The 21,322-nt window shown below is 45.2% G+C and overlaps 1 protein-coding gene across 2 annotated transcripts in view; it reads left to right on the plus strand.

Annotated features, from left to right (window-relative positions):
* The window catches only part of NUP205 (nucleoporin 205), a 100,259-nt gene that overhangs the window by 13,476 nt on the left and 65,461 nt on the right, over positions 1–21,322 (plus strand). For both annotated transcript variants that reach the window (XM_068277971.1, XM_068277972.1), the window contains exons 2-9: positions 381–523; positions 1,959–2,130; positions 5,917–6,061; positions 7,286–7,445; positions 8,629–8,857; positions 8,954–9,118; positions 12,976–13,151; positions 20,924–21,040. In XM_068277971.1, the coding sequence (XP_068134072.1) occupies positions 381–523; positions 1,959–2,130; positions 5,917–6,061; positions 7,286–7,445; positions 8,629–8,857; positions 8,954–9,118; positions 12,976–13,151; positions 20,924–21,040 (1,307 nt within the window). The remainder of the gene's footprint in view (positions 1–380; positions 524–1,958; positions 2,131–5,916; positions 6,062–7,285; positions 7,446–8,628; positions 8,858–8,953; positions 9,119–12,975; positions 13,152–20,923; positions 21,041–21,322) is intronic.

Here is a 21,322-nt window from a genome sequence, read left to right on the forward strand (position 1 = left end):
GGGATCGATCCATGCGTATGGGGCTGGAGGAAGCCCCAGGTATGTATAAAAGCTTTTCTTTAGATCATCTCTGGTTCCCTTTAACAGATGTATTGTGAGGGAATTCCCCCTCCCCTCATGGTTCACTCAGGGTCAGTTTTGGTGACACTGAAGTGTGAAAGGAATTAGATAATGGTAAACAAAGAGATAAGCATTCAAATGTATAAATCAGTTCTTGGCAGCACTTTCCAAACTATTCCTATCTCGATTGAAAAAAAAACATGTTAATCAATAGTGTTCCTTTAATTATTGGGGTTTTTTTTGTTTGTTTGTTTTTTCATAATGAATGCTGTGTGAAATGTGATAACTGTCTGGTAAGCACGTGTCTCCCTGTGTTCCAGTGGCCAGTCTATGGGGGCCATACAAAGATATCTGGCAGACCGTGGAGAGCGCCTTGCTGAGGAAGCAGCCGGAAGCCACGCATGTCCTGGAAATCTTGTTAAAGAAGCACAAACCTGACTTCATCTCCCTGTTCAAAAACCCGGTACGGTTTTCCCTTTTAATTAAAAAAAAACACACACACACACAAAAAAAACCTCCTTTAGGACTGCTTTATTTATTGTATCACTGGTCGCACACAGCTATAAAGACGCAGGATTCCCAAACAAACAGCTGATGGTGACCCAGAACCACTAGGAGGCTATGTGGTGCTAAAAGAGACCAAAAAGCCCTCTTGCTAAATAGTAACCCTGAATATATAATTTTGCCTTTTTTAAAACAGAAGGTATTTGCGATAATTCAGCTTTTAGTGGGCAACTGTGGTTTCCCATGATGCATCACTCCTTAATATGCAAATCGGCTCTATGCTCCTAAAGCGAGGCTGCACATCCACATCCTGGTGTCTATTGTGTCTGTAGGTTTTACATGTTATAGAGCCACATAAACCCAACATGCAGACAGCTGTTTCAGGGTTTCTAGTCCTCATCAGTGCATGGCAGGGATTGATATGGATCTATGGGATATGGCTTAGACCAATATTAAAGGGAACCTGTACTGAGTAAAATTATTTAAAATAAACACATGAGGTAACTTCAAATGAACATTGCATAGTTACTTTGCCATCAGTTCCTCTCAGGAGCTCACAATTTTCTTCTGACCATGATCCCTTCCAGTTCTGACAACATTTTGTCAGTAAACACACTGCAGACGTATTTCAGGATTTGTATCAGCTGTAACAAAAAAATTTTTTTCTTTAAAGGTTGTTATGTTGTTGCATATCTTTTAGAGCAGAGAGGAAGTTATGAGCTCAGGTCTGCTTCAATTCTGGGTTTGGTTGGGTGTTTCTATCAAGATTCAGTTTTATTAACCACTTTATCCACCACTACAGTATATCTACGTCCTCTGTGACTTCATCTAAGTTACGAGGACGTAGATCAAAGTCGTGTAGTTGAAGCATAGCTGTGCGCAATGGGGCATTGCTCCTGTACAAACCTCTGGTGCTATCTGCTGCAGCACTAATTGGTGAAAGGGAATATATGTTCCCTGGGCCAGTAAGATTTATTTTTACCATTAAAAATACTTTTATTTTCTCAGTTCATAGTAAAAAATACACACTGTAGCACTATTTCAGAATCCTATATCTTCACCATAAATTGTGACCGGAACATAATCTAAGTTTTGTTATAAACATTAGAAATAGCCAAAGTTTGTTTTTTATCTCCAGTAGCGCTTTTTATTTTTAAACTAGAATTGGTAAAATACATAGAAAACACAATTTTTCAAAACAAAATTCCATACAATGAAAGCCTAGTTTGTGTTGTAAAACCGATAAATATTTAATTTAGGTGTCATAAGTAGGGATAAAGTTACTGCTGATTGAATAGGATCATCGCTAGAGAACTGCTCTGGTCCATAAAGGGGAAACGAGGTCTGCATGCGAAGTGGTTTAATAATTCTTCTGGATATGTCTTTCCTTTCAGCCAAAGAGCCCTCAGCAGCATGAAAGGATAAAGAAAGCCAGTATGGAGGGGATCATGATTAAAGGGCAGCAGGGAACCCGAGTCCTCCCAGAGGGGCTCATAAAGGAGGCCTTCATTCTCAGCGACTTGTTCAACATGGGAGAGGTGGCAGCCGTGGAGCTTCTTCTAGCCGGTGGGTTCTCATCACGTGGTGTTCTTTCCATATACAAACTCTACAATCTAGTCGGGTATACAGGTTAAACCTTTGTCTTCTGCATGGACCATCCCAGATGACCGTTTTGAAACGATTGTTGTACAAACTCCCTGTTCAGCTCCATGAGTCCTGCTCTGTGGAGAGGACAAGCAGGGACTAGCTGCAGGCGCGTACATTTAACCTCTCTGCGACTGCCTAATGACGATCAGCAGCCGCAGAGTGGCTCCCTTGTTCCTCCGTCACGCCAATAGGCGTCATCTCGCGAGAGGCGAGATTTGCAGGGAACGAGCGCACGGTCCCTGCAGTGCACACAGCGTGGCACAGAGATCAGCCTGCCAGCCCGCAATCGGAGCTGGCAGGCTGCTAAATACATGTAAGACGCTAACAAACGTGTACAGGGCTGCGATCCAGCACAGCACTGTACAGAGGAAAGCCCTGTTACTTAACTGGCCCTCCGAACGGCTCACAATCTATCGCTATCATAGGGATATGCCTATGTATGTGGATGTGACATAGTCTAGGGCTAATTTGGGGGGGGGGGGGGGCATAAAAGAAATAGGGTTTTTTAAAAAAAATATATTTTTAATTAATAATAAAAAAAAAAATGCAGCAATCAAATACCACCAAAAGAAAGCTCTATTAGTTGTAAGAAAAGGAGGTAAAATTCATTTAACCACTTGAGGACCCACCCTTTCCCCCCCCCCTTAACCTGCTGGGCGGTCTGGACGAGCTCAGCTCGTCCAGTACCGCCGGAGCCTGCCGCTCAGGCCCTGCTGGGCCGATTTGGCTCAAATAAAAAGCAGCACACGCAGCCGGCACTTTGCCAGCCGCGTGTGCTGCCTGATCGCCGCCGCTCTGCGGCGATCCGCCGCGAGCAGCGGCGAAAGAGGGCCCCCCTAGCCGCCTGAGCCCAGCGTAGCCGGAACAAAAAGTTCCGGCCAGCGCTAAGGGCTGGATCGGAGGCGGCTGACGTCAGGACGTCGGCTGACGTCGATGACGTCACTCCGCTCGTCGCTATGGCGACGATGTAAGCAAAACAAGGAAGGCCGCTCATTGCGGCCTTCCTTGTTTATTCTGGGCGCCGGAGGCGATCGGAAGATCGCCTCCGGAGCGCCCTCTAGTGGGCTTTCATGCAGCCAACTTTCAGTTGGCTGCATGAAATAGTTTTTTTTTTATTAAAAAAAAACCCTCCCGCAGCCTGCCTGGCGATCTTAATAGAACGCCAGGCAGGTTAAGGACCAGCGCTGTTTTAGGTGATCTGTGCTGGGTGGGCTGTGCAGCCCCCAGCACAGATCAGGGTGCAGGCAGAGCGACCAGATCGCCCCCCCTTTTTCCCCACTAGGGGGATGATGTGCTGGGGGGGTCTGATCGCTCCTGCCTGATGGGTGTTGCGGGGGGGGGCACCTCAAAGCCCCCCTCCGCGGCGACATTCTCCCCCTCCCTCTCCTATCTGTCTCCTCTGGGGATCGGGGCTGCACAGGACGCTATCCGTCCTGTGCAGCCAGTGACAGGCTGTCACATGGCGGCGATCCCCGGCCGCTGATTGGCCGGGGATCGCCGATCTGCCTTACGGCGCTGCTGCACAGCAGCGCTGTACAATGTAAACAAAGCGGATTATTTCCGCTTGTGTTTACATTTAGCCTGCGAGCCGCCATCGGCGGCCCGCAGGCTATTAACGGAGCCCCCCGCCGTGAATTGACGCGCGAGCGGCTGCTTCCTGATTAATCAGCCTGCAGCTGGCAACGCAATACTGCGTCGCTGGTCCTGCAGCTGCCACTTTGCCGACGCGCGTTATGAGTGCGCGGTCGGCAAGTGGTTAAAGAGACACTGAAGCGAAAAAAAAAATGATATAGTGAATTGGTTGTGTACTATGAATAATTACTAGAAGATTAGCAGCAAAGAAAATATTCTCATACTTTTATTTTCAGGTATATAGTGTTTTTTCTAACATTGCATCATTCTCTAATATGTGCAGATTACACAACACTCAGCATTCAAAATGAGTCTTTCAGAGCAGTCTGTGAATTAATGACCTCTCCTCTAGCAGAGGAAAAGTAAACAGTTCACTTACAGTTGAGATAATAAAAGTCAGATATCAGCCCTCTCCACCACTAACTTAGTCGGAGAGCTTAATGGCTTGTTTGCATAGAGATAACAACTGGAGTTTCTAAACTCTTCCTGTACTGGAAACAATTAGACTGATGTATCTGATCTTAATGTTTTATTTCTAAAGGCCCATACACACGTCGGATTTTAGCGAACGACCTGTCGTTTGAACGTTCCGTCGTTCGGACGTTTTCGCGTCAAATCCGACGTGTGTACAGACTATCGTTCGGGTGATAAGACTGGTTACCAGCGATCCACCCGGCGGATCGTTGGTAACCAGTCTTATCACCCGAACGATAGTCTGTACACACGTTGGATTTGACGCGAAAACGTCCGAACGACGGAACGTTCAAACGACGGGTCGTTCGCTAAAATCCGACGTGTGTATGGGCCTTTAGCTGTACTACACATACAAATCATAATATCATCATTTTTTTTCGCTTCAGTGTTTCTTTAAGTGGTAAGTTGTATGGCCGAGCAATAAATTGTTAAAGTTGTGAATTGCTGAATTGTAAAAAATTGCCTGGTCACTGTGGGGGTATAAACCACTGGTCCTCAAGTGGCTACAATGGCCATGGGCAAATTTGCATGCAGGGTGAAGCTGAAAGATGGCTTACCCTGCTCCTGCTGATTTCTGCTGAAAATCACCCTGCTACCACTGAAACACGGGGCCATGTTAAATACTATTCCCCCTCCAAGTTGTCGTAACTTTGGGGGACATGTAATTTGTGCACCGGCTATTGCTGATCGCCAAATTACCCCTTTTTATTTATTTATTTTTCCCTGATTTGAGCTCGGATAATCACTGGTGCCCAAATTAGTCACTGAGCGCCGATAATATAGCCGTCACTCTTATTACGGCCAATGGGGGCGACCAAACGATCACGCTGAAATCTGCTGATCCGGCTGAAGCCACCTTGGGTGGTAAATCACAATAGCAAACTTGATTTCTCACCAGGGCCCATATGCAATTCACTTTTTGTCCTGAGTTTTCTCCTAGGTGGTATTTTTAAACTTGTCAGTTATAGAATGCCTTTTAAGCCACCAGCAAGCAAACAAATACTCAAAATAATTTTGATAGTACCCTTTCACTTTTTGGTACTTTTTCCATTGCAAAGTTATAAACCAGTTAATTTAAATTGAAGATGAAAAATGATCTCCTAGGAGAAAAAGTGAATTGCATATGGCCCCATGTCCAGGAAAGCATCTGCCAGAACTCAGTAGGAGGGGGGCGGGGGGAGGAGCCAGAGCCGGAAGGATTCAATCTGTTTCGCACACTGGAGACGGCCGCTTCTAGTTTTGACAAGTTCTAGTTTTGACAAGTTCTAGTTTTTGACCGGCCAGACCTCAAAGTGGCCGTAACCTATACATTGCAATCCACATGGAATAAAACAACTGGAACATACGTTTCTGTGCAGTGCCGCCTTGTTCCTCTTTTCTTTCCGTACAATTGTTTAGGTTTAAACTGTAGGGGATGAAATTGTTCTCATTCTACACAATTCCTGTTTGCCTTCAGTCCAACTACCCTGATATTCGAATGATGGTTTTAGTATTATTTTAACTCCAGCGAGCGAAACGGGTGTGACTTCATTCATGTATTGTGATTTGCTGGCTCACAAGGGTTCCTAGGGTCATCTGAATCTGTCATGTTGTCTGCAGGGGAACACCAGCAGCCGCACTTTCCTGGACTGACACGCGGACTGGTCGCCGTCCTCCTATACTGGGACGGGAAGATGTGTATAGCCAACTCATTAAGAACTCTCATCCAGTCCCGGAAAGGGAGGACCTTCACGCTAGGACTGAGGTACATTTCATTTTATGCTAGAATTACCAGTATGCTACCTACTATTTTTTTTATTATTTAAAGTGGACCTGAACTCTTGCACAGGACAGAAGGAAAAGATAGAGAAATGCACCCTTTATGTATGTAGAGAGTTTAGCCAGTTTAATTCCCCCTCATCTGTGACTAAGCACAAGTTGTAATTTGATCCCTCAGCTGTGTCAGGTGATTGCCACAGCAGAGAGACTAATTCGGTTCAGGTCCGCTTTAAAGGAAACCTTAAAAAGTACCCCAAATGGGGACTTCCCTTGGGAGAGGGAATCCTCTGGATGATCTAGAGACGTTCCCCTATCCTCCTCCACCAGCCCGTTACAGCACTGTCCCGCCCACAAAACCGCTTGCCGATGGCTCACGCATGCACAGATGCACGAACCCGACCTGCCTCGCCTTGTTCCACCAAAGCCCAAGCAGGTCCATGCTACTGCGCAGGCACAGTGTGGCCGGGGTCCTTGTTCCTGAACAGCTTGGTGGAGGAGGACGGGGGAAAGTGCCTCTGGAGGATCCGGAGGCCCCTCCTGAGGTAAGTTGCTGTATTTTTTGGACTCACTTTCTCTCCCCCCAAAAGTGGGGAAAAAAAGTCACTGCGTCTTATAGTCCAGATGCAGGGAGTTCCTGACTTGTGAACGCCTGCCAAAATGAACCTGTACTGTGCCCATGCAGGGAAGGACACAGTGACAAACGGAGAACACAGGGGGGCAAACAGAGGACAAGGGGGCATAGAGGAGAACACAGGGAGTCACAAGAGGGCATGAGGTACATAATCCCCAAGATGCCCTTTCACCATGGATGCACCAGGTTTAGTATATATTTTTCCCCTGTTTTTTGTCCTCTAAATCTGGGTGCGTCTTATGGTCAGGAGCGTCTTCTAGTCTGAAAAATACGGTAGTTACTACGTTCATTAACATAGTAGCGGCCGCGCTAGTGAAGTATGGCCGTAGCGCTACATCACTACCACACTGCTTTTTTAAGCAGTGCCCGTTGTTTAGTTAAGTGAGCCTAAACTGTCGAAAAGAAAGTTTCACTTACCTGGGTTAATTGGTCCAAACCTTGTAAGAGTTTTTCACTTTCCTCTGGATCAACAGGGATATGTGGTGGTGCAGGCTGGTGTTGTACCTTATTTTCTTATTGAACTTAATGGATGTCTTTTTTTCTACCCAACTACTAATACCCTAATACTTTGTTTTACAGTCCGGAGGTGGTGACCATGACCACTCGCTTCACTGATGACCTGATGGAGAGCGGCCTCACTCAGAAGATCCTCACCCTGGTTTCTCAGATAGATGTGAACAATGAGTTTGACAAACTTCAGAAAGCACGAGGCTTGGGCAATGAGAGACATCGGAAAGAGGTGGGGAATTAGCCTGAAGTGAAAGTAATGTCTAGAGCTGTCAGTCAAGGAGATCTGATTACCTCTGTAGAGGGAGATATTGTTATAAGGGAGAGGGGGCATCACTAGACCACCAGGGAAAACTATTGGAGGATGATATTTATTTCCTTGTAAACAATACAAATTGCCTGGTTTTCCTGCTGATCTTCTGCCTCAAATACTTTTAGCCATAGACCCTGAACAAGCATGCAGATCTGATGTTTCTGACTGAAGTCTGAGTAGATTAGCCACGTGGTTTTTTTTCAGGTGTGTGATTCAGACATTAGTGCTGTCAGAGATCAACAGGACAGCCAGGCAACTGGTATGGTTTAAAAGGAAATAAATATGGCATCCTCCATATCCCCCTCACTTCAAGTTCCCATTAAAGGCATTTATTTAATTTTCAATAATAGCAGTTTCCTGGCTGTCCTGCTGATTCTCTGCCTCTAAGGCCCCTTTCACACTAAGCCTCTTTCTTTGCATTGCGTTATCCTTTCTGCACGCAGATTAACGCAACAGCAATCAAAGTCTATGGGACCTAGTACACTAACCTGGTCACGTTGCGCCGGAAATGTCTGATTCGCCACCGCAAAGTCAGCAGTGTGTTATCGTCCGACTTCCGCAGTGACCAATTGCGTGTAAGTCAATGGGCGAAACGTTGGCGGCACGTTTGCGGAATGACGCCAATAGGACGGGGAAGCCGAAAATCTCAGTGATGTACTTCCTGTCCAGCTGCGAGTACGTCACTGGGCGAAGGGAGTGGGGGGGAGTCGCACTATGCATATGTCGCTGTCTGCACACTCTGCCGCAGGCTCATATGAATCTCAATATTTTGGCGGTGCATTGCAGGAGGCGGAGCATCGCACCCTAACGCTCTGGCCAGGTGTCAAACCGGTCTAATACTTTTAGCCATAGACCCTGAAGAAGCATGCAGATCAGATGTCTCTGACGAAGTCAGACTGGATTAGCTGCATGCTTGTTTCAGGTGTGTCATTCAGACACTACAGATGCATGAATAATCAGCAGGATGCCAGGCAACTGGTATTGTTTAAAAGGATGGACTCGATGGACGTATGTCTTTTTTCAACCAAAATAACTATGATAATATGGAAGCCTCAATATACCGCTTTCGGTTCCCTTTAAGAGTTTTTTATTATCCCCCCAGGTGACAGACCGGATAAAGGATTGTCGCAATTCATTGGCTGAGGGCCTTTATTCCTGGGCCTGCCAGTCTGCGCTGAGTAAGGACGATACCATGCTTCTGATTGGACACCTGGAAAAAGTGAATGTGGAAGGTGATGGCACCCTGGACATTGTGAACCTGTACCTCCTCATGGCCCTCCTGTACTGTCTGGATATGAGTTTTTTGGAACACGGAACAGAATACCGCGATGGTGAGACCACCTATAAATTGCTGCGCATGTATTTGTATTGCCATTGCTTGTAAGCCTTTTAATCCGAGGCTAATTTCTTGTTCTGTATTGTTACAGAGCTCATTCAGCAGTCTCCGCTTCTCAACGATCGGCAGTACATCACAGCTATTCACCATCGCTTGCAGGACCCCAAACCATGGAATGTACCCGGGTTACAGGCCACTGTGCGCCTGGCATGGGCACTCGCTCTGCGAAGCATATCACAGCTATCGGAAGTTACAGGTATGTGGCCAGTACAGACTGATCCTTTCCCTGCTCCCACTCTTATAATATATTCCTCTCTTAGCTGAAGTCTGTTGCCTTGACTCGTGGTGGCTTTATATACCTCTTATTGACTCTTAACCCATTAGCAGCTTCTTAGGAATTATCTCGTTTGAGATAAGTACTCTGCTTTTGACCTCAGCCAGCAGAACTGGTTGTGCTGCAAATTCTTGGACTGCTTTGATGTCTCTCTGCTAGCAGAACATATAGAAACTGAAAGCAGAAGTATTTTTTTGTTGTCTCACATTGCCCCCTAGTGACAAGTGGCCATAAATGCACATTACAGTGACACTAATTAGTAGCAAGGAAATGTAACAAATAAGAAGTAAAAAAAAAAAAAAAAAAGTGCTAAAATAAATTGGCCTGAAGAGCTCACAAGTGTCTAAATAAATTGTCTGCTAAAGGGTTAATAGCATCTACTAACATCCCTCACAGCCTTAAATGATAGAGGACCCCCTGCTCCTCTGTGCTCTGTGACTGCTGCCTACTCCTTGCTAGCAGCCCAAGTTCTGGCAGAAACAGAATTTAAAAGATGGCCTGTTGTGTTCCTGAAGTGAAACCATGAGATAAACATAGGTACATATAATACTAGCCCTGGTAAGAATTAACCCGAAGTCCCTTTCTGTTTTCCAGTACAGCAAGAGTTAAAAACAACAACTTGAGTTATGTATGCAAAAGAGCTTGCGAACAGCTTGTCAAATTTAGTCCGGTTTTCAGAAAAGTAAATGGAAGCTAATATAGCTAAGAAATTGTGAGATTTTTTTTCAAAGGCTTAATACTTCTATTTCATCTTAAAGGACCACTATCGTGAACATTATAAAAATGGTAATACATGCAAACACATACAAATGTGAAGTACATTTCTTCCAGAGTAAAATGAGACCTAAATTACTTTTTCTCCTATCTTGCTATTACTGACAGAACCAACATGTTTTGGACTAGCCCATCACCTCAAGGAGGATTCTCAGGGTTTAAGTTATTTTCAGTCCAACTGGAAAAAAAAGTGAGCAGGGAGACTGGCCAGCATCTTTGTACAAATCCTTTTTTTAGGGAGTGTCATTTTGAAGAATTAAAGGGAACCTTAACTGACATGATTATGGATTTTTCCTTTTAAAATAATACCAGTTGCCTGACTCTCCTGCTGATCCTGTGTCTCTAATACTTTTCGCCACAGCCCCTCAACAAGCATGCAGATCAGATGCTCTGACTGAAGTTAGACTGGATTAGCTGCATGCTTGTTTCAGGTGTGCTATTCAGCCACTACTGCAGCTAGAGATCAGCAGGGCTGCCAGGCAACTGGTATTGTTTAAAGGGAAACATTCATATTCCTCTCAGTTAAGGTTCCCTTTAACCACCTGAGCGTTACGGACGAGCTCAGCTCGTCCAGTAACGCCGCAGTGGATTGCTCAGGTCCTGGTGGGCCGATTTGCATAATTTTTTTTTTTTCAAACACGCAGCTAGCACTTTGCTAGCTGCGTGTTTGTTCCGATCGCCGCCGATCCGCCGCGAAAGAGGGTCCCCCCCCCCTCCCCCCGCAGACCCCTTGCGCAGTCTGGCCAATCACCGCCAGGCTGCGCTATGGGGTGGATTGGGACTCCCCCTGACGTCATGACGTCAGTGACGTCATTTCGATCGTCGCCATGGCGACGGGGGAAGCCCATACAGGAAATCCCGTTCAGAACGGGATTTCCTGTTGGGTATGATCGGAGGGGTGGGTGGGATAGCGAAGGGAGGGGGGAATCATGTAGCTTGCGCTAGGCTAGCTACATGATAAAAAAAAAAATAGCTAAAAAAAAACCCTCCCGCGGCCGTGCGCCGCAAACAATCAGAAGGCTAGGGAGGTTAAAGCCATGCTGAGAATCCCCCATGAAGAGATGGACTAGTCCAAAACCTTCTATCAAATTTCCTACTATAAGTGACAGCAACATAGGAGAAAAGTAATTTATGGCTCATCTCATTTTACTTTGGAAGAAACTACCTCTCATTTGTATGTGTTTACATATATTTCACATTTTACATTTTTTTCACGATAGTGGTCCTTTAGTGAACCTGAATCGAATACAAGTATTTAAAATAAAAATATGATGTGCTGCAAATTAATATTACATAACTATCTCGCTGTTGGTTCCTATCAAAAAATGAGAATGAATCGAAAAGCACTCAGCGGTGTGTCTCGCCCCCTAAAGTGAACCTGAATTGAGTTGTTCAGGTGTGAACATTTAGACATTACTGATGTCGGAAAGCTCAGCAGGATAGCCAGGCAACTGGTACTGTTTAAAGTGAATGGGAACCGCATTTAAAAAAAAAATGAAGCAGATACTTTCCTAAGGAGAGGGAAGGCTCTGGGTCGTATAGAGCCTCCCGTCTCCTCTCTCGGTGCCCTCTATCCTGTGCTGGCTCCCCCCGTTTCAATCCCCCACCGAAAGGGTATTTGGAAGTCTTCGGGAGCCGTGTCCTCCCGAAGTCGTTTGGCTCCATACTGCACAGTCGTGAGCGTGCTTGCGCAGGCGCAGTACAGGGCCGGCCTTCTTCACGAGCACTCGGGTTCCCTGAAGACTTCTGAAGCCTCCTTCGGCCGGGTAAAGCAGTATTTGACTAATTTAGTCAAATACTGCTACCGGGCGAGCCAGCACTGGAACAAGGGGACCAGGAGAGGAGCGGGAAGGCTCTATAGGACCCAGAGCCTTCCCTCTCCTTGGGTAAGTATCTGTCTCATTTTTTTTTAAATGCGGTTCCCATTCACTTTAAAATGATTAACATATGGCAGCCTCCATATGTTTCTCACTTCAGGTTTCTTTTAAGCAGTAGAGCACATGTGCACCTAACTTGCCCGATACTAGTATAGTCAATTTCCAAGCTGTATAAATATGCCTAAAATTGTTAGCATCTCATTGACGATCCCTACAGTAAATGTAATGGAGGCTGTAAGCACAAGGTTCTGTATTGACTCAGGGCCTCAGTGGTTCTGCTTCTAGTTGGCTCAGGGCCTCAGTGGTTCTGCTTCTAGTTGGCTCAGGGCCTCAGTGGTTCTGCTTCTAGTTGGCTCAGGCCTCAGTGGCTCTGCTTCTAGTTGGCTCAGGGCCTCAGTGGTTCTGCTTCTAGTTGGCTCAGGCCTCAGTGGTTCTGCTTCTAGTTGGCTCAGGGCCTCAGTGGTTCTGCTTCTAGTTGGCTCAGGGCCTCAGTGGTTCTGCTTCTAGTTGGCTCAGGCCTCAGTGGTTCTGCTTCTAGTTGGCTCAGGGCCTCAGTGGTTCTGCTTCTAGTTGGCTCAGGGCCTCAGTGGTTCTGCTTCTAGTTGGCTCAGGGCCTCAGTGGTTCTGCTTCTAGTTGGCTCAGGGCCTCAGTGGTTCTGCTTCTAGTTGGCTCAGGGCCTCAGTGGTTCTGCTTCTAGTTGGCTCAGGGCCTCTGGCTCTGCTTCTAGTTGGCTCAGGCCTCAGTGGCTCTGCTTCTATTTGGCTCAGGGCCTCAGTGGTTCTGCTTCTAGTTGGCTCAGGGCCTCAGTGGTTCTGCTTCTAGTTGGCTCAGGGCCTCAGTGGTTCTGCTTCTAGTTGGCTCAGGGCCTTAGTGGTTCTGCTTCTAGTTGGCTCAGGGCCTTAGTGGTTCTGCTTCTAGTTGGCTCAGGGCCTCAGTGGTTCTGCTTCTAGTTGGCTCAGGGCCTCAGTGGTTCTGCTACTAGTTGGCTCAGGCCTCGGTGGTTCTGCTTCTAGTTGGCTCAGGGCCTCAGTGGTTCTGCTTTTAGTTGGATCAGGGCCCCAGTGGCTCTGCATCCAGCTGTACTTGGGGGTCTCCTCTTTCCATTCATGTTGTTTGTCGCCTCGCAGCTCTAGCAGAATTCACGGAGGCGGATGAAGCGATCGCTGAGATGGCCATTGGTGGCAACGTCTTCCTGTTTCTCACTGAGGCTGTGGTGGGGGCGGAGTCCTTCTCCCAAGATGAATTCTTCAGCCGCAGGATTCACACCCTCATTACGGATTTCCTCACGCGGATGCCTATGAAGGTTTGTTATTCCATCCCACCGCTTCATCTTAAGTAATGCGTGGAAGACGCCACACAGTCGTGGCAGACGCCACACGTCAGTGTACTTGTACTTAAAGAGGAACTGTAGTGAAAATAACTTTAATAAAACCGCTTAATTTTTACAATATTAATTTACAGGTTATTTATTCCGCGTTTGCCCATTGTAAAATCTTTCCTCTCCCTGATTTACATTCCGAAATGTATCACTGGTAGTGACATCTTTAGTTCTGCCAGGTGATCTGTACGAAATGTTCGTCACTGTGAGTTCTATGCACAGAGGGCGATACTGCTTGATTGGCAGTTGGAAAAATATGTTATTTCCCACAATGCAATAAGGTTCACAGACGGCAAACTGTCAGGGCCATGGTCATGACATCAGGGCCGGATTTGTACTTTTTACCGCCCAAGGCCCATTGTCATCAAGTGCCCCCCCCCCCCCACCCACCCACCCACCGACCAACCGTTGTCTTCTTTACTTCTGCTCCTCCATACTTTTAAAACATTTGTGGCAGGTCATGGGAGGGGGAATTTCCTCAGGAGGGGGAAGCCTCTAGGTCCTAATGAGACTTCCCCTGTCCTTCTCTGCAGCATGGATCCAGTGCTGGCTCCTCCGGCGAAATGGACACCATAATATTTACAGTGCGAACCTCGCCCAGACACAGTATCAGCTTCTTGCTTGGGCGGAAATAGCCGAGCCCGATCTTGTCCGCTCTACTACACAGGTGCAAGTTGCCGGCGCAGTAGAGTGGACCGGATCGGGCTCGGCTATTTCCACCAAAGCAGCTACTGCACGAAGGGCATTGTTCAGGGCAACCAAGCGGTGGAAGCCATAGTGCACCTGTGCAGACTTTCTCAGGGGGCCAGTGCTAGATCGGGGTGCTAAGGAGGACAAGAGAAGTCTCATTAGGATCCAGAGGCTTCCCCCTCCAGAGGTAAGTATCCTATAGGGGCACTTTCTTCACTAAAGATACTCTTTAAATACTGTAGTTGGACTGGTTCACACACCTTTCCTCCTCCACTGCAGCAGGAGCTATGCAGCAGCATACTTCTATACAGCATCTGACATGTCACATGACATGCAAGAACACCTGAGAGCCGTAAAGAAGTATGCAGCTAAGGCCTGGTTTACATTGGCACTAAAAAAAAGGACTGTTAGCAGACTGTGACGGAACGGATCCTAACAGATGGTAACGGATCCAATGTTAACCTATGGATCCGTTCTGACAAAACCGAAAACTTGGGTCTGCAACGATTTTACCGTATCGATGGACATTTCTCATTGACTGCACGCTAAAGGTGGATAAAAAACTGATATGTTTAAAAATGTTTCCCTTTTCGATGAATACATTTTTATGCGGATTGGTTTTTTATCTCGAGTGTGAACCGAGCCTTGAAGAGAACCTGAACTGAAAATTAAAAGTAAAAATAAACATAAACACGTCATACTTACCTCCTATGTAGTCTACTCATCAATCTCTTTCTCCTCTCCTGCGTCCTGTTTGTCCACTGTGATCAATGGAATTCTCGGTCCTCCATGCTGAAAATGGCCATTACCCCATAACAGCTTCTGGTCAGTGCACTGTTACACTGTAATATCGCCCACTTGAGCCATAGGGAAACATGGACATTACCTAGCACATTCAGTTGTAACTGACAGCAGCTGATATATAACTGAAAGCAACTGGTATATTTCAGTTCTGACAAAATATTGTCAGAACTGGAAGGGATCACTGTAAGAAGATAATGGTAAGCTTCTGATAGGAACTGACGGCGAGGTAAGTATGTAATATTAATTTGCAGGTACATTGTGTGTTTATTTTAAATAATTTTACTCAGTTCAGGTTTCTTTTAAAGGGACTTCGAGCTGACTAAAGTAAAAAGATTTATACATACCTGGGGCTTCCTCCAGCCTCATCTGCTTGGATCTCTCCCCCGCCACCATCCTCCGCTGCCTGCAGCTTCGGGAACCGGGTCCCGCCACTGACGTCATTGCGGCCAGCTACGCAGGAGAAGTGCTGCCTCTACGTATCTCTCCAGCGGCTGCTGGAGAGATACGCAAACAGCGCATTTCTCTTACACCAGATTGGCTCTGACGGAAGTGTGGGGACTTGGTACCGAAGCTGCAGACATCGGAGGACGGCGGCATGAGAGCGATCCAGGTGGATGGGGCTAGAGGAAGCCCCAGGTATAAAATCTTTTTACTTTTCAGCTCTGGTACACTTTCAAATACCTAGCTGTAATGAAGAACAGAGGAGAGTTTAGATCAGACATGCCATGGAGGGAAAGCTACAGAGGGTGTCAGTGGTAGGGGGCGTCACACACTGGTTTGTATTTCTGCAGCACTGTACAGCAAATGCATTTGCACTAGGTGCATGTTATATGTGAATGGCTTAAAACTTTTTAACTGTCACTGAGCAATGTGCTGCCCTGTCAGCCTCCTCTCCTGCCTAGACAGCTTAATTTACTATTTCTTTCATGGAGGTCTGCACTCCATTCATCACTCCCAGCGGCACGGAAAAATCTCCCCAGCGCTATTACTGAGAGAGGGAGTGCTGGGGAAGAGCAGAAGAGACGTATACAGCAGATGCCCAGTAATGGAGAAGGACAGTGAGACACAAAGCAGGGGAGAAGCAGGGAAGTGCAGCTATCCATGTGCAGCCTGCATCAGAGCTTCTTAGAAGTAGTATAGTAATAACTTACCGAACGTGCCGATTTCCTTCCTCCATCATCTCCTGTATCCCCGCCCCTCTGAATTTCTGATAGGCAGGAGCAAGGAGGAGGGCGGGGATACAACGGGCTGCACTGTCTCCTCCTCCTCCATAGACTGATACTGAAAGAGGGGCGGAGGGAAGCATGATTGACAGCGGGAAGGGCTGTAATGAATAGGCCACTGCTCCTGTCAAATAGCAAAGCACCCGCACTGTCCATGTCTGCAGCTGCCCCTGCACACACAGATATGCAATGCAACTGAGTTCAGAGTAGTGGTGGGCGGCTGCAGACAGACAAGTGACACTGGCCACTGCATTATTGTGAGGAATGGCATGCATGGCCATTGGTAACACTGCTTGCCTGTTTAACCCGCCCCTTCCTTAGCTCCGCCCTAGTCCCAGGCCTCGGAGGCCTGCCCACAAATCCGGCCCTGCATGACATCACACTGTGGGAGAGGTTTTACCACAATATCAGCCACACAGACCCTCCTGATGATCTATTTAAAGTGGATCCGAGGTGAACTTTTACTCATTGCATAATTGTGTTCCTTTCCTATTGTTTATAGGGCATTCCTCAAGCCAAATAGTTTTTTGTTTTTGTTTTAATACTCTAATTCCCTATAAACTAAATAAACCACGCCCACAGGTTTTCAGAGAGCCTTGGCAGTAGCAAGGGCTCATGGGAGCTCAGTCTGGGCAGGGGGAGGAGGAGGTGTTACTAGCCATTGATTTCAGAGGCAGAGGGGAGGAGGGGGGATTTGGTTTTTTCCACAGGCTGAGTGTTCAAGATACAGATAAGCCTGCCTCTGTGTAATGTTTACAAACAACATGGCTGCTGTCACTGTATCACAGGAAGGAAAAATCATATTCTATTAAAGCTGTTTGCAGCTAGATTTGCTGTGTAAACAATCTAAACTTTAGATAAGATATATAGACAAAGTTACTTGTTAGTTAGTTTTTCATCTCGGATTTGCTTTAAGTAAAGGTAAAGATTTCTCATGGGAAGGGGGGCATCAGCTATTGATTGTAATGAAGTTTAAACCTTTGGTTAAAGTCCCTTTAAAGTGTACCTGTGCAAACGTTAGATGCTAACCTCTCTAGAGGGAAGCCTGTGGATAATCCAAAAACTGAAGATGTCATGAAGAACATCGACGAGGAGAGTCATAGACACACACATCTACAGTACATCCATTCCCTCTTTTGGCGTTGAGTGGAATTGTGTATTAAAATAACACTCGTATGGTTCCTCAATTATGTCTCATGTTCTCTGATTTTGTGCTCTTACATATTCTAATATATGTACTGTACCTCAGATGTATTTTTTTATCTCACCTCTGAATTGTGTTAGATGTCGCTGCTATAGGCCCTGCACTGTCTACTGCAGGCTTTCTCAACCAGGGTTCTCTGGAACCAACGGGTTCCCCCATACTCTGCAGGGGTTCCTTGGCATTTTCTCCCAGAGCACATTATAATAGGGGGTACTGTGAAAAGAAGCACATTAATGAAAAGTACTAGAATAAGTAAACAGCGGCCTCAATTCACGGAGCATTATCAAACGTGTATCAAACACTTTATCAAATGTTTGATAATTTACCTCATGGGTCAAATCTCATTTTGAATTCACTAAGGTGTTATATATTTGTTGAACGTTTTATCGGTAAAACATTCGATAAATATATAACACCTTAGTGAATTTTTAAAATGAGATTTTACCCATGAGGTAAATTATCAAACGTTTGATAAAGTGTTTGATAAACGTTTGATGATGCTCCGTGAATTGAGGCCAGTATAATGAGTAGCAGTGTAATAGGGGTAGTGAAATAAACAGCCACACCTACTTTTAAAGACCATGGCTTCAATTCATCAAAGGGTGTTCGATAACAAAATCCCAGTCCTTAAAATACCGCATTCGGTATTTTACACTTCACTGTGCTAATTCATCAATATTTTCACACATGTGGTAGAGGTTCGTTAAGTTACCGAAGTACTACGGCTTCAATTCATCAAAGGCTGTTAGATAACAGCAGAGTGGTGCAGAGCAGCTTGGAATGTCTCTGTGTTGTTACAAGCTGATAACAATAGAAGGCATCCAGACATCCCTTTGCATGTAAACGTGTTATATTTACTGTTACTTATACTGCCTCTGCTGCTCTGAATCTGTCCATCAGTCTTTCTTAACCTTTTACTTATTTGCCACAACGTAGATGAACTTCCTGGAGACATTACAAATGCCATGCTTGGTGATTTCACCACTTGCATCTTTGCATATTCAAACAGGGACTCAAAGGGTTACACCACCATTCTCTCTGCTCACTGCCTGGGGGGTCTGGAAGCTTGTGTGGAGAAGCCTGTGACCTATCAGCGGCACTTGCAGGAGAACAGGGGCTGTTTCTATTGGCTGCCTGCTCCTGTTAATCATGAAAACATTCACACAGAAGGCTTTCAAAGCCTGTAAAGACAGGGGAGAGCTGGAGATAAACACCGAATGTGTTAGTGAATGTGGTAACCTTGATGAATTAACATTTACTGACATTTGCTGACGTGTTGAGCACAAGTCGGTAATTTATCTCATTGCTCTGTCATTTCAGCTTCTCATTCGGTAAAAGCTTTGATGAATTAACATTTTCTTAAGTGCTCCGTTAACTCAGCTGTTTTCAGCATTACCGAATGCGGTAATGCTTGATGAATTGCCTCCTGCAAAATAAATGCCGGGGTTCCTCGAGATCCATAAGTTATGTGTAAAAAGTTTTTGAGAAAGGCTGGTCTACTGGGTTGTGTTACTAGTCAATGGCCCATATGCAATTCACCTTTTCACCTGAGTTTTCTCCTAGGTGATATTTTTAAACTTTTTTAATAAAATGCCCTTTAAACCACCAGCAAGCAAGAAAATACTCAAAATAATTTTGACAGTACTTTTTCACCAGCTTTTTGGTACCTTTTCAATTGCAAGGTGCTGAAAAGTTATTTTAACCACTTTGCATCCAGACCTTTTTTCCCACTTATGGACCAGAGCAGTTTTGACAGTTTAGCTATGTCCTTATTTAATCAGAAATAACTTTATCCCTACTTATGACACAGAAATGAAATATATATTGTTTTTTTCAAGTCAAACTAAGCTTTCATTGTATGCCATTTTTTCCCTCTAACAATTTTGTTTTCTATGAATTTTAATGGGAAAACAATGAAAAAAAATGCATTATTTCTCAGTTTTACCAATTCCAGTTTAAAAATAAAAAGTGCTACTGTAGATAAAAAAACACAAATTTTGTTTGGCTATACTTACTGCTTATCACAAAACTTAGATTATGTTCCAGTCACAATTTATGGTAAAGATATTGGATTCTGAAATAAAGCTACAGAGGTGTATTTTTCACTATGAACTGAGAAAATAAAAGTATTTTTAATGGTAAAAATCAATCTCATAAGCTCGGGAAACAGATATTCCCATTCACCAATTAGTGCTGCATCAGATAGTGCCAGAAATGTACACAGGAGCAAGCCCAATCCTGCACAGCACTGTTTCTGCTACAAGACGTATATCTACTGACTCGTGGCTTAGATGAAGTCACAGAGGACGTAGATATACTGTAGTGGTGGATAAAGTGGTTAAATAGAAAATGAAAAATTATCTCCTAGCAGAAAACTCAGGAGAATGGTGAATTGCGTATGGCTCAATGTCTTGTTGTTTTTTCAAACAATAAATAAAGTCAAAAATGATGCTCTAATCAATAATGTAGAATAATGCTGCAGGATACCAATATTGATCTCCTATCCAGTGACCATTGTATGTAATACAGCAGTAGCCCCCTACACAGACCACCATACTAACCAAACTCTGTCTCCATCAACATATTCTCCTTCAGGGGAGAGGCGGCGATCCAGGCTGACAGACGCACTGAGAGGCAGAGCTGCGGCTTATAGCTCTGCCTCTCATGGAAGCGCTGCCCGGATTGCCCCCTAGGGAGTTTGGGGGGATTTAGTTAGATTAGAGAGTCTCTTTAAGAGACACTGAAGCGAAAAAAAATGATGATATTATGATTTGTATGTGTAGTACAGCTAAGAAAAAAACCATTAAGATCAGATACATCAGTCTAATTGTTTCCAGTGCAGGAAGAGTTGAGAAACTCCAGTTGTTATCTCTATGCAAAAAAGCTATTAAGCTCTCCGACCAACTTGGTCGTGGAGAGGGCTGTTATCTGACTTTTATTATCTCAACTGTAATTGAACTGTTTACTTTTCCTCTAGCAGAGGAGAGTTTATTACTTCACAGACTGCTCTGAGGGCCCTTTTCCACCAGCGCAAACGCTGGCTGAATCGCAAAAACGCAAACCGCTAGCGATTTTACAATCGCTACGGTTTGCTTTTTAACATAGGAATCGCGGTAGGTCATTTCCACTACCGCGATTCGTTTTTTACTTGATCGCGCCGCGGAGCGACTTTTGCCGCGATTTTGCTATGCAGTGCATAGCATAGCAAAATCGCGGCCGCGAACGTCGGGGAATCGCCGCTAATTGCGATTCAGCAATAGTTAGCGTTCAGCGTGAACGCTAGCAATTGCTAGTGGAAAAGGGCCCTGAAAGACTTATTTTGAATGCTGAGTGTTGTGTAATCTGGACATATTATAGAGTGATGCAATGTTAGAAAAAACACTATATACCTGAAAATAAAAATATGAGAATATTTTCTTTGCTGCTAATCTTCTAGTAATTATTCATAGTACACAACCAATTCATTATATCATATATTTTTTTTCGCTTCAGTGTCTCTTTAAAAGGAGATAAACCGCCTCCATATCCCTCTCACCTCTGGTTCCCTTTAGCATTCACACTGCTCAAGTTGCCCTTCCCTGACACCCTTCTGTCTTCTTCTTCTTCTGCCTTCTTTATTGGTTATTGTTTTAATGCTGCAGGAACTGCCAGTGGAGTCAGTGTTTGTTGCAATGGGGATTTTTCAGTATCGCAGGATCTGCCAGTGTAGTGAACGTTAGTCAGGAGGAGAATCTGTGATGGGAAATTGTACTAATAAAACCTTTTTGTTTCTCCAGGTTAAACAGCTTAGGAATCGGGCAGACGAAGATTGCCGTTTAGTCAACTTAAGCCTCCACTTGGGAAATGAGCCTCCAGCTTCACTACGGCGGGACCTTGAATACGTTATGTTACTGGTATGCCGTAACCAACAGCTATCGTTTGTCATCTTTCCCCCCAAAAAATGTATTTTTATGTAGACTTGATGGACATTTTAAAGTGACCCTAAACAGACCTTAAAACGTGCCATACTGAACTTACCCGAAGCTTCCTCCAGCCTTCCTAGCCCGTAAGGCCCTGCAGCGTCCTCTGGGCTCTCTCTGTTCTCCCTCTGGTGGCACCAATAGCTGCACAACTTGGCCAGGAGTCATGCACAACTGCACATGTGTGGCCCCGTCCACGCGCCCGTTGCTGTGAGC

This window comes from Hyperolius riggenbachi, chromosome 3 (assembly GCF_040937935.1).
Source record: "Hyperolius riggenbachi isolate aHypRig1 chromosome 3, aHypRig1.pri, whole genome shotgun sequence".
NCBI classification, from domain to species: Eukaryota; Metazoa; Chordata; class Amphibia; order Anura; family Hyperoliidae; genus Hyperolius; species Hyperolius riggenbachi.